The sequence below is a fragment of the Geospiza fortis genome, unplaced genomic scaffold (assembly GCF_000277835.1).
Source record: "Geospiza fortis unplaced genomic scaffold, GeoFor_1.0 scaffold592, whole genome shotgun sequence".
NCBI lineage: Eukaryota > Metazoa > Chordata > Aves > Passeriformes > Thraupidae > Geospiza > Geospiza fortis.
Window position 1 is genome coordinate 358447 of NW_005054609.1, and position 15350 is coordinate 373796.

The 15350-nt window shown below is 41.3% G+C and overlaps 1 protein-coding gene across 10 annotated transcripts in view; it reads right to left on the reverse strand.

Annotated features, from left to right (window-relative positions):
* Positions 1 to 15350, reverse strand: part of GIGYF2 (GRB10 interacting GYF protein 2) — a 75194-nt gene that overhangs the window by 2444 nt on the left and 57400 nt on the right. For 5 of the 10 annotated variants that reach the window (XM_031064622.1, XM_031064621.1, XM_031064625.1 and 2 more), the window contains 15 exons: positions 15081 to 15247; positions 14624 to 14712; positions 13533 to 13640; positions 12904 to 13001; positions 12309 to 12409; positions 11362 to 11523; positions 9453 to 9554; positions 6552 to 6710; positions 4826 to 5062; positions 4125 to 4247; positions 3301 to 3504; positions 2975 to 3180; positions 2523 to 2677; positions 1908 to 2077; positions 1448 to 1595 (listed from right to left, as the gene is read on the reverse strand). In XM_031064622.1, the coding sequence (XP_030920482.1) occupies positions 1448 to 1595; positions 1908 to 2077; positions 2523 to 2677; positions 2975 to 3180; positions 3301 to 3504; positions 4125 to 4247; positions 4826 to 5062; positions 6552 to 6710; positions 9453 to 9554; positions 11362 to 11523; positions 12309 to 12409; positions 12904 to 13001; positions 13533 to 13640; positions 14624 to 14712; positions 15081 to 15247 (2229 nt within the window). The remainder of the gene's footprint in view (positions 1 to 1447; positions 1596 to 1907; positions 2078 to 2522; positions 2678 to 2974; positions 3181 to 3300; positions 3505 to 4124; positions 4248 to 4825; positions 5063 to 6551; positions 6711 to 9452; positions 9555 to 11361; positions 11524 to 12308; positions 12410 to 12903; positions 13002 to 13532; positions 13641 to 14623; positions 14713 to 15080; positions 15248 to 15350) is intronic. The other 5 variants (XM_031064626.1, XM_005430220.3, XM_005430219.2 and 2 more) reach the window with 3 other exon arrangements.

Here is a 15350-nt window from a genome sequence, read left to right on the forward strand (position 1 = left end):
ACATGAGAAAAGTGTGAGGAAGAGTGAAAACACTTTCAGCAAGGAAACGAATCCAATAAATCAAATGCAGCTTTCCTACTGAAATCCCCTTTTTAAGGGTGTACAAACCCCATCTGGAGTATGAGAACAGGGAAAGTTTCCCTGTGTAAGGCTACTAAACACAAAGTTGAATTTCAGTGTCTTGAGAGCGCTACATTGGTTTGCTCTGTGCTAGACAACCAATTGCCTTCCACTTTGAGAGGCAAGAAATGCTCTGTTCAGGAGGTTTAGAAAAATTGTTCTGGCTCCCTCACGTGGTAGTGTGGCCTAAAAGCATCTGAAATTATTTTGTAAAAGAGTGAGTGTATGCGTTTTTAAAAAGCTGCATGGGCTACTTCCCTTCCAGTTGGAACTTCTAAATTGTATTTAATGATTTCTTCTTCGCATTACACAAGTTGTTTTTTTAATATATTCAACTGAGTACCCAGTGGATGGGCACCTTGGGGTGGCATAAGTCAGGATTCCACTGAGAAGTTCCATACACACCAGTGCAGAAATCACTGATTTAGCTGAAGTACTGACTTTGGTGAGACCAAAAATAGAAGAAAGACAAAAACCAAAGGCAGGGCTCTGCTAGAGCCTTAAAAAAGCAGTGACTTCAGGTGGACAGTACCTGTCTGCTCTACAGCAATTGGGCTCAGCAGAGGCAGCACAACAAAGCCTGGCCCAGTGCAGTGCCCTGGTTTCCCCTCTGTCATACAGGGCACACACACAGACATTTATTCCACATGAACACAACTGTGACCTGTCACCCCACAGTGTCCATGCACTCACACAAATGGCCTTGTACCTTAAAAGCTCCTTAAAAGAAACTTTTCCATAAAGTGCTACAGGGGACAGTTAAAACCATACTCACATAAAAATTAAGACACAAAACATAATAAATAAATAAAGGACTGCTAATGAGGTCATCATCTCCATAGTCTCCAACTGAAAATCTGTGACCACTTCAACCTTTGCTGTCTTTTCTGACTAGGGTAAAGGATATCTTCTGGAAAAAGGCGGCAAGGCAAAGGCAGCTTCAGAAAGCTGCTCCTCATAAAGGAAGGAAAACATGCTTTTCTTCAAAGAACAAATCACCATTAAAGCAATAAAATAGCCATAGGTCAACTCAATGGAGAAAAGGGAATTTAACTGAAACGTCTGAACTACTTAAGAAGTTTCCAGGTAATAACCCAAAGAGTATCAAAGAGGCCATTACACAAGGGAAAGTTCAACAAAAATTTCCCGTGAGACTGACATAGAATTTTTCAAATCTTTAAACAAATAATAGTATTGAAAAGATTCCAAAGACATTCCAACTTTTCTACTCAAATTCCGTATTTAAGGTCAGTAAGAATCCTCTACATTCCCCAAAGCAAACCATCACTACCAAATTAAACATTAATTTTTAAAAATTGAAACAGACCTAACAAGCTGGGATCTGCTCGAACCATTTTCTGTTTCTTCTTTTTCTTCCCGCTCTGCACAGCCTCAAAGTTGGACTGCTGGTTGTTGCTCTGATTGGTCTGAAAGACTGAATGTAGCGAACTGTGGTTCATCCCCCACACTGAATCCTAGAGAAAAAATTAAGGACAAGATTACAGAGCACAGTGAAGTCTGGTTTATTTATACAGAAAGTATTCAGAGAGCCCAAAGCACTTCCTATATCCATGTGGCAACACTAGCTAGCGATGTATCCAACTCATCTTCCCACAGCATTTCCCAGATCACCATGCAAAAACACTCTGACCTACAGCTGGCCTCAACTGTTAAGCGGTAAAAACTGGAAAGCTGCTTTACTGTCTGCACTTGCCAGGACACTGATGAATCCAGCAGGTGCTGCCTGCAGCCTCTCACAGCCCCAGGGAGAGCAGAGGCTCCTGTACCTGCTGTTGCTGCTGTTGCCGCTGCTGACTGGCTTTCTGTTTGGCACGGCGCTCGAGGAACTGCTTGGCAAACTCCTTGGCCTCAGGAGTGTCTCCAAGGTAGGCTCGGATGTAGTCATGGACCTCATAGGGAGACTCCACTTCCTTCAGGAAAGAAACAAACGTGGGAACTGCAAGAAGAAGGCAGACCATGAGCGAGTGCATGTTGATAGCAAACACACGCATGCAATAAACACCAGTGTCAATTTCTGTGTCAAATATTTGCTGGTCTAGTAGCTTGCCCTTCCCAGTTTCCCACAATAAAGCCCTATCATGCAATGCAGGATGAAACTGGATCCTCATCTATCTGCCAGATAATTCTTCCATGACTACCAGAAATCCTCAGGAGGGCTCTGGCTGACAGACTTCAGAACTTTTTCAAATCCTACTGATTTGCTATAGTTAGGACAATGCAAACCTAAAAGAGGATGCAGCCAGTTCTTCTAGCCACTATTTAATGGTGTCCTTTTGCTGAGTGCATTGGAAACATTGGTTTAGTATCATTACAGTCCCTCAGAACTACTCTGTCAGGAAACAGAACAGATATTGCTCCCCTCATTTCTTTCCATCTCTTACCATCTAAGTTGTTGGCTGTGTTGAGTGCATGAAGCATCTGTTCACACCACTGAGTGAATCCATCCTGGGCTTTATTAACCCCCTGGAACAATTTCAACAGCTTCTCCTCTTCTTCTACCTTCTTGTTTTGTCTACTTGTAATACCTACAGATTTACTAAGGTAAAGAAAATGCATCTAATTAGATTATCAGTTGCCAGGCTTACCCACTCTACCATATACAGTACAGTGTTGTAAGACTATTTTACAAGATGAAAACACTTTTTAAGAACAAAATTTTCTAAGCAGGTGACAAAATGAGCTCTGAATGGTCACCTATTAGCGATTTTTGTTGTCAAAACAGATCTCAAATGACACAGAGGAAAAAAAGGAAAACACGCAATGTTCTAACTGCTAAGCGATCATGTCAGGAGTAGCAGTATTTCTTTGCAAAAGCTCCTTCCCCAGTTCCTACCTGAGGCTGGCATTGCTTTTGTTTTTATTGGTCGAGTTACGAGGTCCCACTTCCTTCACTGCATCATCCCAGAAACCCATGTTTGAGTTTTTGGTATCAGCATTGCTCCAGATACTACTGACTAGGTCAGATGCCCACTGGTTGCTGGGATTTGTGTTTAGAGAGCCCCACACTGAATTCCCAATGCTGGTGTGCAGGTTAGAGTGCTGTTGAGACATAAAAGAGATGCTGGTTATTAGCGCAGACTCAGCAGAAAAGGCATGAACAGACAGAGGGAACTGGCCCAGCTGCTTTCTTCCATGTAGTGATTAGATAAATAAACATACCGTGGTATTTCTGACTCTGTTCGGCTGCTGGTGCTGCTGTTGCTGCTGTTTCTGCATCTGCCTTGCCTCTTCCTGCTGTATCTCCAGCAGGGACTTGGTGGTGCCTGTTGGTTTGGTGACATTACCCCAGCCTGACAGTTTTTGCTGCTGTTGCTGCTGCTGTTGCTGGAGGGCCTTCATTAGTTCACGCTGCTGACGCCTTTGCTGTTGCATGCAAGACAAAAGTGCTTGTAAATGATCATTACTATTCAAAAGCCTAACTTGGAAACTGGTTTTAAAGAGCATTCACTTTCTTCTGGAGAAGCCTGAGCCTGGCTGACCTGTTATTGTTCTGAGCCATTACTGTTCCTCCAAAAAGGGAGACATTAGGTAACCAGTAAATAAAAATTGTTTACTAGCCTTGGACAGACTAAATTTATCAAATCATTCCTGCAGCCAGCTTCTTGGAAGATAACCTTCTCTCCTACCATCACGTGCTCCCCCCCAACCCACCCTCCCTTTAACTGTCCTGGTCTTGTGAATAACTTCACACATGTTAGAATACAGATATGAAATAATTGCATACTGATTTGTGAACATATTACATTCCCAGGGTTAAAAGGGTGCCGTTTTCCCTTCTTTTGGATTCTTATACTTAGAAGTGATAAAAACTTTCACACAAGTGCTTACTGAACCTATGCCTGAAGGACAGGATTTTGAGTTATGCTATTTCAAAAAAACATTCCTCATCCTCACCATTCCTTCTAATAACTGAAGTGACAGCTAAGCAGTCCCACAGCTGAGTCCCCTCTAACAAGCTGCACTCCGCTGCTGTCAGTGTTTACCTCTTCTCGGAGCTGCCGTTCTCGTTCTTCTTCTAACTTTTGGATTTCAGCCAATGACAGTGTGGTCTGGGATTGACAAGCTCCTGAATTTGATTGCTGACCCCATGTTGAAGATGAAGGGAGCTGGGCCAAAACAGATATCATCAGGAATTACAAAACATTTGAGAACACTGCTGGAGTATAATCAGGAAAGAAACAGTATAAACCCAGGGGAAAAGAAAGGCCACCTTTAAAGGTTAACAAAACCCTAGAAAGTACAGCATGGTATAATAATAAAGTATGAAAAGGTAGAAAATATAGATTATACATTCTTTGAATTGCCCTCTGATGTATCAGTCTTTGACACATTATCAAGAATAATGTAACACATCATTACCCGAACAAAAGCAATCCACTTAGACTTCAAACACTTTTAAGAATTCCAAGTTTTAGAAACTTTGCACTGGCTCTTACTCATTGTGGCAAAAAACCATCTGTGCCCGTGTGTGATGCCTTCCCAGTGTGCTTCCACTAACAGAACACTTCCAATTTTTAATCTGTAATTTCTCTTCCTCTTTCTTCTCACATCAACTCTTTACCCTCTTTCCTCTCCAGATAGCTCATCCATCCCTGCTCTGCCCAAGCTACCATTGACCACCCTGAATGTAGCTGTGGCTTTACTTCCCATGCTGAAAGGAAGTAAAACTGCAGGACTAGCTTACCTTCATTTGTGCAAGTTGCTGCTGTTGCTGCTGCTGCTGCAGCCGCCGTAAAGCCTCCTGCTGCTGCTGCCTCTGCCTCATGATCTCCTTCTGGCGCTGGAGTTCCAGCTCCTTGCGCTTCCGCTCCTCCTCTTCCAGCCGCTGCCGCGCTGCCTCCTCCTCCATGCGCAGCCGGCTCTCCTCCAGCCGCCGCTGAGCCTCCTCCTCCTCACGCGCCCACTTGGCGGCCTCCTCTTCCTTCCCAGGACACAGAAAGGAATAAGGTCTGAGGAGACTTCACAGAATTTATAATACTCAACTCTGTGGCACTGATATTCTGACAGAACAGAGAGGGACCATGTTATTCTGAAGGCAATCCAAGGTTAGAGGAAGTCCTTGTAGTTATGTGCTCCTACCCATTGTGAGCACGCTCAAAACACACCAGGCAACAGTGTGGAAGGTGGTTTGTGTGAGTAACCTCACTCTTGGCTAACAGCAGTTGTAGTACTTGGATTTGGAGACTGCAGTGGTGATACAAGTGTCTGAGTTTTCTTGAGTAGCTTTTAGGGATACACTTATGAGAAGGGGAGCTTTCCCTTGGGGTATTGCAGATCTGTGAGTCTGTGCCTGTTTCCAGCTCCCTGCCTTCGTGTTTAAGCAGACCCAGAGAGCTGAGGTGTCAGGGAATGGGTTGGACTTGATGATCTTGAAGGTCTCTTCCAACCTTGTGATTCTGTGATCTGTGCTGTTTGGGTTGTCCATTTACCTTTACATTTCTCAGTAATATATTCTACATTCCCTAAAAATAAATGTTTCCCATTGCTCCACCAAAGAACTTGCAAGAGAATGGCATCTCCCTAATTCACACCAGCTCATTTCTTACTACTTTGCTTCTAATAGTTACACACCTTTCAGTCTGAGTTTCTGCCTGCTTATACTACTTACAGTACCACCACATTTTCAGTGGAATAAAATGTGGCAAAAATAACAGGAAAGAAGAGACAGGTGACAAAGATGGAGATATTTACTGTTGTTACTCAACAGCACAGTTCCAGAGAAGACACTTCTGCTAACAAATGACAGAAATGGTGATGGACATCTTACAAGGGAGGACCCTGAAAAGGCATTTTTAAAATACTAACTGTGAATTCTGAAATGGACTTGGAAGTTAATGTGAAGCCAATTAGTTTGATCAAGGGATCTGTGAGAGCATCAATTAGGGGACTGGAAGCTCAAGCTCCCCAATGGGGACTTCTAATAGTGACCCCAAGGAGAAAAAAATCCTGTTAATAAGAACAAAAAGGAAAGGAAAAAGTTGAAACTCTGGTAGTGTATATAGACTTGGCATTGCACAGAACAACTGCCAAGTGATCAATTCAGATGATACCGAAGATAAAGGCCCAGAGAGCGCTAATTCAAAACAAACTGTTATTCTGATACTGTACTCTGCCTCAGAAAGGAGTATAAACACTGTGCTGCAAAGCCATTCTTAAGGCTAAATTTGAAGGGAGAACACTCACTCCCACCCAAATCTCTTTACCTAAGGGTGTATTAGATTCTGACTGTTTTGTCTGAAGTCAGGATACAGGTAAACCACCTTTTTTCACTCAACTTGATACTGTCTGCAAGCTCTGCTTTCTTGACAAAACCTGATTTGACCTCTCAAGGACTGGTGCAAGTTTCAAAGCCTGTTTGCTGTGGCAGCCTCCACAATTAAACAGAAGAGATCCCTTTTGTCATTTTTCACCTGTTTACGAATTAACTCCTCTCGCTGACGTCTTTCCTCCTCCTCTCTTCTTCTCTCCTCCAATCTCCTAAGTGCTTCCTCCTGTTGTTGCCTCTCCTCTTCCTCTCGCTGCCGCCTTAGTGCAATTTCCTGCTCTCGTTGTCGCCTGAGGGCCTCCTCCTGGAGTTGGGAACAAAATGTCAGTCTATAAATGCCATTTTATCAACAAACAAATTCAGAACACAGATCACAGCATTGTCTGGCCAAATAAGTAGTCTCAAGAAAAGCTCCCTAGCTCCAAACTAAGCTCTACCAAAACAGTGCATTAAGCACAACAAACCCACATGTAGTTCTGATGCAGTATGCATCTCCTACATAAATTATTTTAATGAAAAACAGAAGACAATAATTGCCCATCTTTGGTTTTAAAAATAATGGCCTTGAGAATGACAACAAAAGGTAAGACTCCTCTTTTCACTATGCAGCACTTAGCAGTTGAACATTAGAGCTATAAATGTTTTGAAGTGTGGGTATCATTAATTCCTTCTGGGAGGGCTGTCAGCTGTGAGTTGGAAGCTTTTCCTATTTACAGGAGGAGTTTCTGAATAGTGACTGTTCAAGAGCACTACAAAACTCAAACCACATCTCCAGATACCAAAAAGAAGCTGATGCAGCCCAGTGCACTTAAGGACAGTTACTTTTGAAGTCTCAAGGGCTTTGACTGGGCTCTCCCTATACTATTTAAATATTATGGGTAACAAGAGGTCTCTTAGGGGCTTTGATTTTAGATTATCCCTGAATTATTTAAATAACTTCCAGTAACTTATACATTCTGTTTTCCAAGTACTAAAATAATTTACTTGACTTAGAAATTAAATATTAGCACCCTTTCCTATCAACATAAACAGACTTTTTTCCATTCTGCTATTTGGGTTTTTTTGAGGAATAGGGGACAAGCAGCTTCCTGTATATTGTTAAATGGGATCTCACCTGGGGACCTCTTCCACCAGTTCTGACTTTCCCTTGCATAAAAAAGCCATAGGTTTTTGCAGCCTTTTCTGACCTCTGATGTTCAGCAACTGAGTTAAGGCCACCCTACTTTTCACCTCTCCTGTTGTCTGACTTACCCTACCAGCTCAACCTGAAGATCTGTATTTTTCGACCAGAACCTTTTTAAGTTTTTTGAATTTTGTATTTCCCTTTAAAAACGGCCACTACCACAATCGCACTCCTGGAAGTTTTTAATAAGCAATACATTATTCATAGGATGAGTGGGGATTAATTGTGCAGCACAGATGTAACGTCTGGTAAATCAAGGAAGTCAATTGTGAAAATTAAGATCTTTTTATCCAATCTGACACCAAAGCTTCATTTACAGACAGCACAGATAAACTACACTACAGTTCCCTGAACAACTGCCCTGGGTTTTTCTCTGACAATGAATTTCAGATGCCTACAACAAAACTGTCAGTAGACAGAAGATCTTTTATAAGTAATCCCATGGCACTGAACAGGTGCTGGCTGCAAGCCAACAATTCATTCATATTCCTGAATATCACTTACGTGGTTTGGTGCTAGATATAAGTGGGTTTTTCCACTAGCTGGACATAGAACAATAGCCTGTGATTCATTTCCTCATTAATCAAATCAGCTTCAAGTGCAACACATATCACCTGAACCATTTTTGAAATTTGGGCCTTTAACTGTATTAACTGGACACATGCAGTCAAGTCACAGTAATCGAGTGTCCCCAGTACAAGTGCTGAAAAATTTCTGCTTTTATTGAAAAGGCTGCTGAGTAGGCTGAAGGTGTCAGTCTTTTTTGTTTGCCTGGAGACCACAGAGCAGGACCTCAGCTCAGGAGTGCTCAGTGCCAGCCAGTCTGACATAGCACATGGTACCTGGGAGAGATGAGCAAAGTCACCAAGTCCTCCTGTGGGACAACCCTTCAGTGACATCTCTGCCCTCCTCTGCCCCGGGAAACGAGGCTAGATTTGTCATTAAAAAAGCTGTACAGATCTTCTTGCTCAGGCAAGGAGAGACACTGTTGAATGACATGAGTAAAAGACTTCTCTCCCCTACAGAACTACGGATGAACAGTGTTTTACTGACACAAAAAACCCCAGTAAGTTATGAAAAGCTGGGAAACACAGCCTTTTTTCTGACTCTTCACAGCTATAAAAATGTTGTCTTAGTATTTACTTCTGTATCTTATTATTTTATGTTTTTGCTTAAGCATGTGACCAAAACCATTCAAAGCTCTCCAGCTTTCTGCCACTGACTGGTATGGAAAACAATCAATCCTTTGGTTCTTAGCGTTCTCATGTTTGTAGATACCTGCTCCAAGGCGTTCCCAATGTTCTTTAGCATCTTTCTTAGTAATTGTTTTCACACATATACATCTTGCTGTACAGACAGCTTATTTCATATATTTTAAAATATCTGTAATATTACAAAAAAATCCTTATGCAGCAATCCCCAGTTCAATAGACTCTGGATTTTTAAATAAAATAGAGAATTTTTTTCAGTTGGTGACAACTGCAATTCTGCTTTGTCTATGTTACTAGGGCTCACAAATCTTTTTGTTCTCCTCTTTGAAACAGGTATTTTAAAGGGAGAACTAAAGAAATAATTCAGAGAAAACAATTATTAACTGGTTATTAAACCTCAAATTTTGTTCCTGAAAGCAATCAATTATTACAAAATAGAAGATACCAGACCAGAGACAAAAATGAAATACAGGAGCTACACAAGCTGGGCATTACTGTTTTCAATTCTACAGTGCAAAGTAATTGATGAAAACTGTGAACAGAACTGAATTCAACATTTGGTATGACATTTCAACCTACAGAATTGAATTGCTATTAGGTTTGTTGTTTTTTTTTTTATTTAGAATTCACCATCAACAGCATATTTACTAACCTTATATACTAGTCTTTTATGCAGTATTACATCAAAAGCCTTCCTGAAGTCCAGGCAGATTAAGTCTACTGCTTCACCCCTCTCAGCTCTCACTGTCATCTCCTCAAAAGAAGTTAATCAAATTTGTTAAGCATCATCTCCTCTGCATAAATCCATGCTAATAAATCAGTTCATCCCTGATTCTATAATGCCTTTCAGTACAGAAGTCAGATTCAAATAATGACCAGTTTCCTTTTTTTAATACAGAATACAATGTTATATCCTCTTTCCAGAGAAGTGCTTTAACTCTTTGTTACCTTTTAAGACATTACTGCTCAGAATTAAGCATTGTGGCAATTATTGCATTGGTAATGAACTAAGATACTTGCTGTTACTGCTTTCAACCCCATTCTGCTTCCTTCGTGTAAATAGTTATTTCCCATGGCATCTCAGAACAGGAGAGTCAGACTGTTTACTGTACAAATCCAAAGTGGACAACAAAACTTTGGAATTTAACAGACATTGTTATACACAGGCAAAACTGTTAGTGAAAAGAAACAACCCAAGTCTACTTGAAGCCAGCAAAAATGACACAAATTGAGTTACCAGCTGAAAAATGCGTTCTTGTTATTGAACCAGATCTAAAGCAACGAATCTCAAAAGTTAAACTTTTGAGTATATTATTGCTTCAATGTTACTTTGACCTCAAGTGGAGGATGCTTTTCTGTACAGCATAATGACTTCCTGCATACAAAATAGATACACTAAAGCAAAGAGCCATTTATTTGCAGGCTTGATTCCAAAAGATACCATTAAATTATCTACGTATTATACTGTACCAATTAAAATATACCTTCTGTGACAAAACCCAAACCCTGAGTGAAGAGAGATCTACAATGATCTTCCAAACAAAACTAGAGATTCTAGAGGCTTCCTCAGAAGTGTCTGATCCTTAAAGCAGGAACATGCTTTACAGCTGCCTACCTAAGCTTGTAAGAAATATTATAAAGGACAGAATTATTTAGTATTTTTGCCTATTATTCATGTGGTACTTTTCAGGACATTTACTAACTCCTTAGTGAATAAGCTCGGCCTTGTGCTTGCCCTTATCTTTCACATGCAAAGTGAAAACTTCAACTTTCACTATCTTTCCCTCCTGCAACACTTAAGGAATAACTACATTTTCTTCCATACAGAATTCAGAAGTAGATGCTAGAAATGACAAACTAGTAATGTCTCCATTGTGTATTCCTGGATGATTAAGAATGTGCTACAATTCCTACATTCGTTCTCCTACTGCAACACTGACCACACAATTCTTTTTAAGAAATATGCTTGATCAAACTACATCCCTTCCTTTCTCAAGTATCAACTCAAGTAAAAAAACTGACAGACTCTATGACCCAGATAATATTTTATTCAAAAAAATAATTTACTAAGTTAAAAAAAAAACAGCAGGGGAAAAATAAGCTGAATGTCACATCACTTTTTGTCCACTATAGCCCCTCTACCTCTTATTCATTTGAAACAGTTGCTCAAGCTCCATCTACTCCAACACTTCTCTTCATAAAACACTTGACTGCATAAATGGGAAATAAAGATCAAAACATGCAGTAACTGGGCAACTAACTAAAGCCTAACATTGACTTGAAGAAGTTGAGAGGGAATATTCCACATGGAATAGAGGCCCTGTTCTCACCAACAGAAACCTATCTTAAAGTGAACCATCAAAGCCCATTTATCAGATTGAAGTTTGGGCTCTTAAAAAAATCAATACGGAAGAATCATAATTTAATACACTCACATGAAAAATATTAAAACTGTCTTCATACACACCTACCAAAGATTACTTAGACCCCACAGGATTCTTAAAGTGAGTTTTATAAATTATTATAATTAATCAGAGATTAACTACATTGGGGAAACTCACTTGCTTCCTGCGGGCCAGTTCTTCTTCTTCCCGTCGTTTCCTCTCATCTTCCTGCTGCCTCCTAAGTAGCTCTTCTTGTTGCCTCCGAAGCTCCTCCTGCCTTTTCCTCTCCTCTTCCTCTCGTTTGGCCCTCATTTCCACTTCTCTCCTCTCTTGCTCTAGCTACAATTCACATAAAACTATACTCAGATGCAGGTAACGTATTCCTACACCATTTCTTAGGGCAACTCTGCTGACATTACAGTAACAGCTTAACAGATGAAGCCTCTGACAGATGCTCTCCCTTAATTGCAGTTTTACCTATCAGCTGGCTGCCTACTGAGGTCAGATTCCTGAAACGGTCCAGAAAATTTTGGACAATTTCTGTTTGTAACAAACACCAGTTTTCCAGTCAGTCTTTCTACATCAGCTCCTCAAAATACCCTCTGACTTTGGAAGTGAGTAGTGAGTTGCTTTGCAGTCATCATAAAATAGTAATCTTCAGGAAATGTACAGAATGATAGAGGTTCAAACTCACAAAAAATTTAAGACTAGAGTACATCTAGAATAACCCTAGTAAATAGGATTCTTATGATTCCCCAAACCAGTTTGGGTGAAAATCACAAGGATTAGGAGCACAACTACCTGGTCTCGACTCAGGGTTTGGCCTGACAGCTCATGATGATCTCAGTTTAAAATAGGTGGCTAGTGAAGAGGTTTTAATCACAAACGTAGAACACAAACACTATTTCAGAGGTCAGTAGTACCTCCACAGCAATGGTTTCCAAACAGCTGTCCACAAGGATTTCATAACTTGTTTTTATAACCCCTATTCTCTTTATGGTGTTTTCCATGAAAATCTAGTCAAAATCATTCATTGAAGAGCTCAGTCTTCCACTGACTCAAGAACCACAATTACATTGCAGAAGAGCAATCACAACTTCTTACAGTACAAAACAGTTTCTGACCTTTGCAGCCTTGGCCTTCTCGAGCTGCTGAAGTTGTTCTAGAGCTGGTCCCTGAGCTGCAGTATCAATGGGCAGATCCCAGACACTGCTTCCTTCCCAGACTAGACAGTGAAGAAAACAAACATTGACAAGCAAAAATAAGCACATGAACAAAACATAGCTGAAAGGGGAGAATCTTGTGTATGCTGTTACTATGTTTTAGGAACTAAAATCATGTTAACACTTTTGCTTTAGTCAGTAGAGGGCCACCTTATCCTCCTGGATAACAAGGCCTGACCATGACTGAAGGAAGGCTGGGCTTCCTATGAAATTCCAGAGAGGAACCAGCTATTCCAGCTCCTCCCATCAAGGCAGAACACCCTTAAAGAGAACAATCCCTTCAGATCTAGACTTCCATAACCATTGGAAAATTACCATATTCTTCACTTCTCTCAAATGGAACTTCTATTGCCAGGCAAAGTAGGCTGATCCAGTTAAACATCATGATGCAGAAATAATTTCCCTTTGTGTTAAAAAGCAAGGGATCAACTCAAAGATGCTGATTCTTAACACACGGACTTTTCCCAAGATACCTGACCCAGGCTAAGCACCTTACCTGTAGGCTGTGAAGCTGACTGAAGTTCCCATATTGAGCCAGTGTCCGGCACTGACACAGACCTTGTAACAGGTGGCATCATGTTCTGTTCAGATATTCTGTAATACCAACAGGAAGAGTCAACACGCCACTTCCAGGGAGAGGAGTGCTCTGAACACGTATGAGATTCAGTAACTTGTAACATACTGCTTTCCTTCCACACCTCTATTCAAAACAAAAATATGATGTGGACAACAGTAGTTGCTTGCAGAGTTCTTGCTGATCTCACCCCTGCTATATCAAGGGCTGAGCTACAGTTTTGCATTTGTTGCTTAGAGGTCAGTTTGAGGAACAAGCATCCAGTACTGCAGAACTGGCAAAGCTCCTCGGTGACCAGCACAACGTATCTGTCAGACAGGTACAATTCAAACTCCTCATTTCCATAAACACTCTGAGGCAAAGATTATATATATAATGAAGTACTCCATATTCTGAAACATACTTATATTCTCATTACTATCTTTAACACACATAATCCTAAAATATGAGAAAACTTAACTAGGACAGACAGCTGACACAAGGTAATTATTGTTATATACAAACTAGAGCACAGAAAGAACAGAATCCAGTTCAAGTCTGGGCTGGCTCACCTCATCTTCAGGGCCTGGAACTGTTGAAGGAGAATTGCGAGCTGCTGCTGCTGCTGGGATGAGAGGGCTGCCTTCTGCTGCTGAGCCAGCATCTGTGCATACTGTTGTCTTCAAAAGAAAAGCAGAAAAATTGTATTTGTTCACTTACGCCCAAGCTGCAGACAGATTCATGCTCTGGGACTAATGACCACTGACATATATAATGTACATACTAAATACTAGAGGAAACCACAGAACAGGAGCTTGGCAAGAATCGAAACACAATATAGCCAGTTGGCTCACATGAGCAGAACCAGACTTATCTTCACCCTCAGCTCTGTCACCTGGCTATTACCGCCCCATGTTTTTCTTGTAAGTTGTGCAACACTACTTCCTTTTTTGTCTAAATTCCATAATTTTAGCTCAAATTAATCTGGCTTTGATCACTGCCCACCTGCAATCAGTCTCTTCCCCAGTATGTCAAGGCATTGCCTAGCATAGGAGCAGGCTCTCGCCTAATTCAATCATGAGCTGACAATCAGTATTGAAAAACTATAGTCATGACACATGCTTTCAGGATCCCCTGAAAAAGCAGCCTGACTGCTTTCTTTCCTTCAAGCTGCTGCCAAAAAAGCTGTCAGGAGATGGCCATAACTGAACAACTGACAGCTTTGGCAAAATGGATTTCAAACTGCTTTGCACGGCAGGACCTTCCACTGATCTTCAAAGAGCTGAGCAAGCAGACCAAAGTTCCACCTTCTCCATCTCCAGATCCAAAGATGTGTAGCCTTCTCCTGACATCAAAACATCTGAAGGTCATTACTAGGACACCTGGGATCCAGACTGACCATAACAGCTACCTATAAAGCAAGTCTCACCAAAGGCTAAGAGTGATGCTGGAAAGGACTCTGAAAAGAGCCTGGGGCAGACACACTGCCCTAATCCTGTACACTATCAACATCTCCAGTGTTTGTGGAAGCAGCTATTGCGGTTGGAGGTGACTCCAACCAATAGCTGCTCCAACCAACTCCCAGCCCCACTGACTCCCTAGATGACTAAAAATGCAGAGCAGAACACAGCCACTGGAAGATCCCTGGGACAAGAAGTCTTACTGTATTAGAAGATGCTGATACTGCAGGTGCTGCATTTGGATTAGAGCCAACTCTTGTTGTCTAGTCAGTCGCTCTTGGTCCAGCTCGCCCTGTGTTTAGAGATAAAACATTCTTTTTCAATAACACATATACTAAGAGTAGTAGATTGCAAAAGCAAGCAATGTAGAAGTTGTATTTTGACCAGAGAAAAAATGAAAATACCTAGACCAAGATCCAGATTTACAAAGCCTGTGAAATACACAGCACCTTTACATATCACAGTACCCAGCCTCCCAGCCACATCAAGCATTTTTAAATTACATGTCTGTTCCACTCTTGCAAAAGTAATCTAACAGCAAGTTCAGCTCTGGTGCTTGGAACACCTGCAATTCCAAGACAGAGTAGATGACACCTAATTGAATTTACAATTCCCACTTGTTAGAGGAATACTTCAATACTGTAACTGTCACATAATTACCAGATGTGGAAGTGGTGCTGGGCCTGGAGTGAAGGGAACCCTGCCCCACATTTTCATGATGTCTCCAAGTGGCTGGAAAGTCTCGTCACAGGCTCGCTTCACCAACAGTGACATCGTGAAGTATCCAGCCTGGAACCACTCTGCCATCTCCTGATTACTGAACGGACCTGAAATGACATCAACCAACACATGTTGTGGGGAAAGGGAAGCAAGGCCAGGTTCAGCATGTTGGAAACAAGGGAAACAAGGAGCTGCCTATGGTCACACAGT